Below are 10192 nucleotides of genomic sequence, written 5' to 3'. Positions count from 1 at the left end.
GATACCGCACCCAGTGTGCTCTCGTGCACATGTGGTTGAAATTCAGGGAATAATTCTGATATTCTTATGCGAAGAGTGCCTCAAGGTGCATTCGGCAGTGCACATGCAAGCTTATCAGCTTCCAGTACAACACACTTGTCAGCTTGTGGTTTCCATTCGGTTTGGTCCACCCCAAATGCGTATCTCAATTCTAGCTGGCAGGCCCTAGTGGCAATCTGCAAAGTTTCGGCGTGCAATTACAAGTACATTTCTTTGTGCGCGGAGGGTGCAACAATGCGTATGCTGTCTCATTGCGGAGCACCATCGGTGGGCAAAATAAATTATTTACCAAGAAAATCCCTACAATTGACATTTTGTTCTTTAAATAGCCCAGCATGACGCATTGCTATCTGTGACCGTCCAATCTGTAGCATCATGGCCAGAAAACGGCAGCCCAGGAAAACATTCTTTATCCAACGTGAAGAGCGTGACTGTGCATTTGATAGCGTTGGGCAGGGCCATCATCTTCTGGTACAGCACACTTGTCTGATTACGGAATCTATTATATTCGGTAGAACCCTTGACGGCGTTTGACTCAATTCTGGCAGGCCAGCTGCATCGATGATTTGCAATGTTACGGCATCCCATCCAGAAAAGATTTAGTCGTTTGCGGCAGGCACGACGATGAGCACACATCATTTCCGGAGCACAGTCGGCCTTCAAGGCAAATTGCTCATCGGCCGGCATGATCATGTTTGTCAAAAATAGTCGCCGACGGCACACTTTTCACTTCGACCGGCCGACCCGTCGTGCCATTGTCAGCATGCGATGGACTTGAAAACATACTTGAAATCGCCCGTCAAGAGTGCGACTGTGTTCAGTCGATGGCGCTGTTATAGCCCTGTCAGCCGCCAATACAGCTGATAAGATATCCATTTCATTCCGTCAACCCATCAACAGCATCTCATTCAATGGTGGTTTGCCGGTCCCAGCAACGATTTGTAAAGCTACGGCATCCAATTAAAAATACCTTTAGTTGTGCGCGGCGGATGCAATGTAAATCGCTCATTGGCCCACGTGACCTTTTTGTTCAAGTCACACCTGGCTATGCATTCCCAACAGCGGCCGGCCAACATGTACGGTAATGGCCAGCCTACGGGAAAATACCAATAAGCACGTCCGAAGAGTTTCCACCGCAATCCACTCAATGCTGGCTGGCAACAGTGAGGGTTTGCAAAGTTACGGCGTCCACTTAACAATACGTCTAATGGTAATCGTGCGTGGCAGGTGCGACCAAGCTGAAGCGCCCATGATGACAATGAGGGACCAATATCGACCGGCAATAGAAATCACCTTTTGGTCGACATGAGTTTTCGGTATATCATCCATTGATGGCCCATCGCTATCTGCGGCCGGCGTGCCCGTAGCGTGATGGCCAGTAAACGGGGGCCCATGAGGAATACCCAAAATCGCGCGGAGAGGATGCGACGGTGTTCAATGGGTAATACTAGCGTCAGCTGCCAGCACAACACCCTTGTCCGATTAGGGAATAAATTATATTCGGTCGACACCCGGATTGAGTCCCATCCAGTGTTGGATTGACATCCGCAGCGGCGGTTTGCCAACACTTGGTGTCAAATCTAAGCCACTTTTGGTCAATAACGGTGTTATTGGGCTAGCAGCTGTCTGTACAACACACTTGTCTGATCAGAAAATCGATTTTATTTAGTCGCCCGCGTCCCCTCCCCCATCGCCTACAGTGCCCTCTCAATGATAGTGGGCCGGCCGCGGCAGCACTTGGCAAAGAGCGGCGTCCAATTTAAAATCCATTCAACCGCGCGCAGTCGGTAAGACCATATACACGGGTTTCATTGTCGGGGTACAAGCGATCAGTAATGTAAATCGCTCATCGGCGAAAATGACCTTTCGCGCAACTCACGTTTTGACCGCGTATGGCTTAATGCAGCCGGCCAGTGTTGGCCAGCATGCTGCAGCCGCGGAACAATGCGTATAATCGCGCCGAAGGGTGCGACCTTGTGCATGCAATGTGTTTGTTGTAAGGTTATCGGCTGCCGGTACAGTACATTTGTGCGATCATGACATCCATTTTATTTAATTGCCCCCTGAAAGCGTTTCATTCAACCCTGGCCAACCGACCGTAGCGGCGGCTGGTGACGTTAGGTGTTCAATTTAAATCACCCTGGCCTCGCGCGGCAGCCATGTGCACACGGTAGCGTTGGTGGGGCACTATCGGCTGACAGTGAAATAGCTGATTACAGAAATATGACAGGAGGGACCCGAAGATTTTGCCCATTTTGCTGGAGTTTCAAGAGAGTCGTAGAACGGCACTTATCGATCTCAGACATCGATTTTGACAGAAGTTATCAGCATTTGTCTATCAAACCCTCGGCTTCATTCAGAAGATGCTATGTGATGGTGTGTTCTATGCTTGGGGAACATCATTTGCAAAGAACGACATTTTCTAGAGGAGCCCTGCGGAGAAATGAGTTTCTACAACCGAAAACGGCCGAAATATTAGATGTGAGTCCATGACTTTACCAGGATGTGACTAGGTCTCACTTGTATACCATGCCAGAGTTTCAAGGAAAAAGAAATGATCCGCACTTCGTCGTTTGTGTTGAATATGTAATTGTTCGAATCACATGCCAGCTTTGCCGACGTCTCCATCTCCAGAAGTTAAAAATTTATCAAAAAGCAGGTGCGACAAAAATTGATAATCTGGTTGGAGTATGGTGAGTCTGAGCCGTTTTTCTATTCAACCAGAATTGCCCTAGACGGTAAAACGTATTTTTTCGGTATGCATCAGCAACAGTTCATTCCGTTCATGAATCCTGTGTGTGGGGACCAAAATATCATGCCGGATCTCGCCTGCTGTCAGCATGCTTAGGAGACAGCCCAGAGTTTTAGCTGAAGTGGAGGTGCCCATCGCGCAGGAGTGAGACCATTCTTGCAACTCACATATTGCGCCTACTGAGCCCACACGGACCACAATGAAGGTGAATGTCTCGAGGTAGGCAGCATTTGAGCCGGCGTAAAAAATGTAGCACAAGGAATTCGAACACTGTAGCGTGAGCTCCCGCACAAGATGGCGGCTGGGACCAGGAAACGTTTGAGCTCTGCTGCCCGCCACGGAGGGAGGAGCTGCGTATACTGAGCCACCATACCAATGCAATGCGTTCGTATATGCTTCGTGTGTCAAATGTGGGTCAAATGTGTCATATTGTCAATTGTATTTGTCCAATTCCGGAACTTCCGGTGTTGTATTTGTACTATTCCTCCCTGTCCGTTCAATTCCGATACTTCCACTGCACGACAGCATATACCTTAAAAAATGAGTAAACGCACATGCAACTGGAATACACCGTGTATTCGAGCGCACATTGAAGAATGCATCGTCAGCGCTCATTTGTTCGACACACGGTACGCCTCACACGAGATGCCTCAGGTATGTTCATGTTCACGAGACACATACTCGGGCCGAGACGGCTGAACTCGCGAATGTCGCGACTTCGGTGCAACACTCAGCTACCAATCGCGTATATCTTGGACGGTTCTGTGATGAGCAGGCACATCTAGGTTTCAATGTGATGAAGATGGAATGTTCATTCGAGACTTCTGATGGCGCTTTCTATAAATACGCCGATACAATATGCAGAAATACGAGGCTTCAACACACGCACGAGGTAAATACGCAGAGACAAAGAGCACGTAAGACAATGTGACACGCTATTGTAAAGAGACTATGAAAACACTAACGCACTAATCCGCATGCGCGACGTGTCACGCCAGTTCTCTGGCAAGAGCACAGTAACAGTTTTTAACAGACACGACGTGCCATCACCAACGGGCGCTCAAACGCCAGGAGGCAATGACTTTATCCGAGGATAAAACCCGGGCTTTCCGTGCAGGAGTTCTCCACGCGTACGACTCAGCTATTTCTCCCCGTCAAAAGTAATTTTTTACCCAGTGCTTTACCTCGAAATCGAAATTTCAAAGGGGAGTTTGTAGCAAGACTTGCTATATCGCAATGGAATGTAACACATTCAGTTGCAAACTGGATGGTAAATAAGCTGCTCTCGTGCGCGAAACTATTGCAGCTGGACGCAGTGCCGTGCGATGAAACGTTCTATCGCCTTTTTCCATTCAACGTAGTACATTTCACAGAGAAAGCATACGGACCATCGACAACTCAATGCCGTTATCGTTTCAGGATGTATGCAGTAAGCACACAAAATCTTCGCATGGAATGACGGCGGAGATAAAATGTGATCAAAAGCCGATGGATAGATTGACAGAAGGCACCAAACAGACGTATGAATGCACAAGTTAAGCCAGGAATAAAATGATGGCATAACTGAAACATAGAAGGCTGGACTATGTCTAAAGCGATGCGCTAGGTACAACCAGCTATAAAGCTAAAAAGATACGTCACAACAGCACGAGATTCCATCCCTCCGGCAGGGCCACTTGGCATATATCCACCCAAGCAGCATCTCTCACAGCGTCCCATACACCACTGCACATTGCGCACATGGCACTACCACGCCCGAGGCTTCACGTACGCCGCGCGGCGGCGCACAGGGCCTCTCCGGGTGTGACGCGGCAGTGGCCGAGGCGGCTGAGCCGCGGCGACGCGCTCACAACAGCCGGCCGTGCAGCACGAGCAGGCCCAGCGAGGCCGACACCAGCAAGACGGCCGCCTGCAGCGACCCAGCGCCGTCCTGCAGCGCGAGGCCCGGGTCAGGTCAGCACGGCACCACGGCCGGCTGACACACGGCATGCACGGGGGCTGGCAGATCAGGCGACAGGCGACCGCGGGAAAGATCGTGCGGTGCCGCCGCGGACCGCCACATAACCCGCAGCGGCAGCTGATGGGTCGCCCAGTTATATATATATAGAAGTGCCAAGCTCCAGCCTATACAATCATGCTGCCAACAATTTATGGGTTCCCGCCCAACTTCGCCCATCTACACAACGTCCTGCCCACATCCCTCACAGGTGTCTTCCATTTGATTACTTAGTACGACAGGCACGTCGTTAGCCAATATTACGAGCGGATGTATGGTCTTTTCGAACAAATACATGAATGCTCTCACACGGCCCGGGCCATCAAGACCATAACATTTCCACAGTGACGCCTACACGCAGCACGTGGCCGTAACTTACAGGTTCAAGCCAACCACAGTACCTAGGCCCCGTGCCCCATCCACCCACGCCTCCCACTTCTGGGACCCCACTCCCCATCGCGAGAGCCGACTCCAGCAGAACTTCGCACCACATCACCGTCGACCCACGCCAACAGCCGTAAACCCGTGCTGGTGGCCCGACGAACTCACGATGATGTAATAGTTGCAGCGGTCGCCTTTACAGCAGGAGGTGCACCGCCAGTCCTCGTACGAGATGCGCGTGCAGAACGGCATATTGTGCATGCGCATCCTCTCGCATTGCACGTCGGTGGCGCACTGTTTCGACACAAAGTGCATCATCGGCACGCCGAGCCGCCAACCGGGGGTGCCTGCGGACGGACCGGTGCGCGTCACGCACGCACGCGCACAGCACGCACACACACACCCACACTCAAACACACATAGCAGCCGCCGGCCACATCCACATACGTACACACCCACGGACACACCCACACCCACACCCACGCATACAGCTACACCCTTACACCCACAGCAGCCGCACAGGTAGCCGCAGGCGGGCCAACAGACGTCAGACAGATGGGCACACGACTTTGTGCACTTTTTGTCGTTAGTCAGGTCCTGCCTATTATTACGTTGTCGATTGAACACTCTCACTCATAGCACACCACCATTGTACTAGTGTCAAGTATTCAATACGTTGACTGCTGCCGTGTAAGCACCTGCATCATCGCCATAGGCTTGTAACGTCACCGAGCCCAGTATGCACGCTGAAGCAGTGGTAAGTCCAGGGTCGAGTAGCTACATTTTAAAGCGGCCTGTCCCGTGTCTAGTACCGACACCGTTGCAGCGTGTCCCTGTTGGCCTGTCCCCAGTCCGATATCCGCACCGCCGCCCTGTGTGCTGCTGTCTAGCGTCGGACGCCCTCAGTGCTACGGTGCTTCCCTCCAGTCTCCCGCGTCCACACCGGCACGGTGCACCCGTCCAGCGGCAGGCGTCCGTCCGGCCGCCGTGCGCCCGCACTCACTCCCCCAGCTGACGGTGGTCATGCAGGACTTCTCCTCGTACTCGCACAGCGCCACCGTCTCCGTGCACTTGCCGCCGTTGCCCGCCTGGCCGACGCACACGTAACACTCGTGAGCGGCCGCTGAAAACAGAGCGCGGTCAGGCGACGCCAACACCGGCTGGCCAGGGACCGAGCCCGATGCGACACCAGCAGAAGACCATCCGCTTCGGGAGGACTTCATATGACGCATCGGTCTCCACAGGCCGGCTCGGGAGCCTCGAGTCATCTCACAGTTCCTTCACGAATCAGCGCATCCGAGCCGACACCATAAGACCATGACGCTCTGCAGGCCGACAGGTGAAGAACGCCAGTTTTCAGGACAATTTGACTTTTGACCTGGTGTAACAAGGTCAATGCCTGCCCTGGCAGCATAAAAAGTTATTACCAGCACCGAGATCTCGTTAATGTTGACACTATACCACTCAAGGAAGATGCACAGAAATAAAGTCACCAAGAACATGCAATGTTGTTTCTGCATGAAACAAGCTTCACACGCCTGCCAAACACAACCAAGTTTTGAGTGAAAGCTTTCGAGTTGTGCAACCATCTCCCCTCCCCTCCCCCCCCCCCCCCATTGCCAAATCCTGGACACGCCACTGGTCCACATGATCATTAAAACTGAGGAGCTACTCTACACCATACTTTGAATGCAATGCTCATGAAAAGAGTTGTTGAGCTCTCTGAAATACTTCTTTTTCATAAAAAGGAACACGCCGTTCATCGTCGCGCACCCTTTCATGGCCCGCGAGTGCCTGTAGAGACTCCAGTGACCTTCTAACGCTTAGAGCCCAGGGCGCGACCGGAGTTGGCATCCGGCCCCTTGGGTGGAAGCCAAAGACGCCATCTACCCAGTCATTGCGCCGACCAACGCCTCTCACAAGGCAACATGTTCTGCTTAACGTACACTCTCGTACACTCACAGCTTTAAGTGCTGGAAACATGCGACTGGTAATGCAATGCATTGTAATGCTGGAACAAGAAATATAGTGATAATTATTTGAATGGCTACTGTGATCAAATATGATACATGTTGCACACATGTTGACAACTAGACCCTTACCTGTCTGAATGAAGAAAACCAGCACTGATACAGCTGAAAGCCCACCAAAATGCATGGCGCCCATAGCTGATGGCAAGTAGTGACCAGCAATACAACACAAGCAGAATCTGAAAAACCACACAATGTCAAACAAGGTGCAACCAACTGAAAGGTACTACTAAAACATGTAGATACCCTAAATAGTGTATCTCTGCATATAAGCTGTTCTTTGATGTGATTTTGTGTCAGTTTGTGATGCAAATAACCACAGGCTGATGACGAATTAGAAATTTTCAAAATCACAATGACTGTGCCACATTTTGCTGCACAAACAATTTGAACAACACAGAGTCCCCAGGGATAAAGGGAGTAGAAAAACTACAAGGACAATACCTGAAAAGGGTTGGAAGTTACTGGGAATGGAGGTCAAAGCAGACAAAACTCAAGCACAACAAGTAAATAGGGATGCATGTCAACAGGGGCAAAGGCCAAATTGAGGAAAAGTCTAACAACAAAAAGATGACAAGCTTAAAGTCAAAGGGGATAAAGGTTGAGTTCAAATCAAATGAAAAAAGGATGACAATTAACCATGATAAAATACTGGAAAACACATCACTGGTGGGACCCATGAACCATGGGCCAGCATCTGTAACAGAACTGGTGGGACTAGGGAGACCACAGTCTGGCATTGGTGGAAAGCACACACAAACCAGGAACTAGCTTCTGGTGTTTGTGACACAATCAGTGGGAACCAGGAGCCCATCTTTGTATTTTCCAAAGAACTGGTGAGGGCCAGGAAGTAGGGTGCTGTCTTTGCAAAAGTATTAAAATGGTCCAGGAACCAGGAATGTGTTTATTAAATAAATAGCTGAAACCAAGGATCTAAGACCTCATTTTCCAAAGGGGGGAAGTGGAATCCAGGAAACAACATTGGAAACCAGGCATGTCTCTCCAGCACAACTAAAAGAGCTGGATTTAAGACAAGCACCACCTCATGCTGTATGTGCCTGCGTTGCTTGCAACCTCCCAAAAAATGGCTAGCTGATTGCAAAGACATTAGATGTTGAATAGGCCAGATGGAGACCACAATGGCACCCACAGCATGTCAGCCAGCCACCAGCCACCACATAGATAGTATGGCCCAGTCATGAAGACTCAGAGATTGAATTTCTACTAGGAGTGTTCAACAGGCTTCCATAGGGGGCCATTGGATGAGGGACCCTTTCTAAGTCTATCATGGGGTCTTTCCTGATAAGGGGTGAGCACTTCCCAGGCCAAACATATCAAATAAGCTTCTCAGGGACTGACATGCTTACTTTCCCAGTATAATGTTGATCCCTTCCTGAAATGTTGTGAGCCACTTCTGTGTTTATGATAAATATTTTCCAGGTATGAAAGGCCTTCTCTAAGACAACAGTAGACATTTTGAGAACATAACCTGGACTATGACAGACTAACATGGATCCTTTCTGGGTTTACAATGAGCCTTTGCTTAAATGAGACAATGCTATAGCTGACCTTTTGAGACTGAAGGCCTCCAAGGCAATGGATTACAAAGCCAGCTGGGCTTTGAACAGGTATTGCTGACTACATTATGTGTTTTCATGGGTATTCTATATGAAACATACACCAGCTTATGTTTTCTCTGGCAAAAAATAAACAGAACTATCTGCCAATTATTCACAGCAAATGCTTTTGGAACAATAACTGCCACACAAAAATGATGAAATAAGGAAGCAATATTCTGATAACAAGCCACCCCATTATGTAGTGTATGCCATTTTACAAACACAATTGATGATACATGCCAGCTTTATTCTCAACAGCAGACACCATAGCTTGAGCCCTGCACTAACTACAGCCAGACATAGTTGTATAATGATACATTGTAAGAGGGTGAATCCCAAAGAAGAGCAGGGACTGATGTTGAAATAATCCAGGAGTAGTAACATATGATACCAGGGGTGTAGCTTCTCATTTAAGGAGGCCCCACAAACAGCGTTAAGGTGACCACATACAATGAGAAACCAATACTTCACAATAATTCAGGGTTAAATTTAGCCCATTATCCCACTCAGTCAATTCCAAACTGATTTTGCAAAGCCACACCCATGGCCACTGTACATACCTTTCATATGAATCATTACAGGTCACAACACTAAAGCAAGTACGTACTGCATCTGCACATATCCAACACATGAAAGTACATGGTATGTTCCATAACCATAACCATCCAATGCCAGAATTGACTTGAAAACAAGGCACTGCACGGGAATTTAAAAAAAAACATGCCAAACCCATTAGTAAACCACGAATCCAGTCTCCTGCAGCTCAGACTTCTATGCAAACTATCTATGCATACGAATCACCCATACGGTTATTTATGTAAACAATCTGCAAACTATGAAAGCTTTATGTAGCGAAACCTGCCGTAAGCACACACCGCCTTGGTATTTGTCACACCAATCACTGACCGCCAGACCCACGGTTCGCCAAACCACCGTTTCAAACAAACGAACTCATGCACGAAACTGGCGCATGGGCGTTAAGTTCTCTCACACCTTCAGCTCCTTGTATGATGACGTCACTTGACAACAAAATAATTGTTAACTTAGTGATAATCGCATGCGCGTTTCAGCCCAGCATATCGATGATTGAGTCGGATGGCAAGAGAGGTGACCTAAAGGAACAGCACAGGACGGACAGGACGAGCTGAATGGGACCAGAACGGACCTGACCGGTCCCGTCTGCTCCCGCCCAATTCCGTCTGATTTGGTCTGATCCCATTTGGCGCCATCCGGTCATGATCTGTCCTTTCTAGTTCAGTGTAGTCCCATCCGATTCCGTCCAGTCAAATCCCGTCGGGTCAGGTGAAGTGCGACACTGTCCGAGCTCGCACCGCCCCGTCTCGTCGGAATCCGTCTCTTCCGATCTTGCGCGGTT

The 10192-nt window shown here is 49.4% G+C and overlaps 1 protein-coding gene across 1 annotated transcript; it reads right to left on the bottom strand.

The window, feature by feature from the left end:
* Positions 1-3349: 3349 nt before the first annotated feature.
* LOC119097070 (uncharacterized) lies at positions 3350-9747 on the bottom strand. Its single transcript, XM_037220102.1, has 5 exons — positions 9724-9747; positions 7271-7377; positions 6172-6291; positions 5337-5515; positions 3350-4721 (listed from the first exon to the last, which is right to left on the bottom strand). The coding sequence occupies exons 2-5, from the start codon at positions 7332-7334 to the stop codon at positions 4638-4640; spliced, it is 447 nt and encodes a 148-aa protein (XP_037075997.1). The 5' UTR covers positions 7335-7377; positions 9724-9747; the 3' UTR covers positions 3350-4637.
* Between the last annotated feature and the right edge of the window lie 445 nt (positions 9748-10192).

This window comes from Pollicipes pollicipes, unplaced genomic scaffold (assembly GCF_011947565.3).
Source record: "Pollicipes pollicipes isolate AB1234 unplaced genomic scaffold, Ppol_2.1 Scaffold_4295;HRSCAF=5057_pilon_pilon_pilon, whole genome shotgun sequence".
NCBI lineage: Eukaryota > Metazoa > Arthropoda > Thecostraca > Pollicipedomorpha > Pollicipedidae > Pollicipes > Pollicipes pollicipes.
This window is presented reverse-complemented; position numbering and strand designations above follow the sequence as displayed.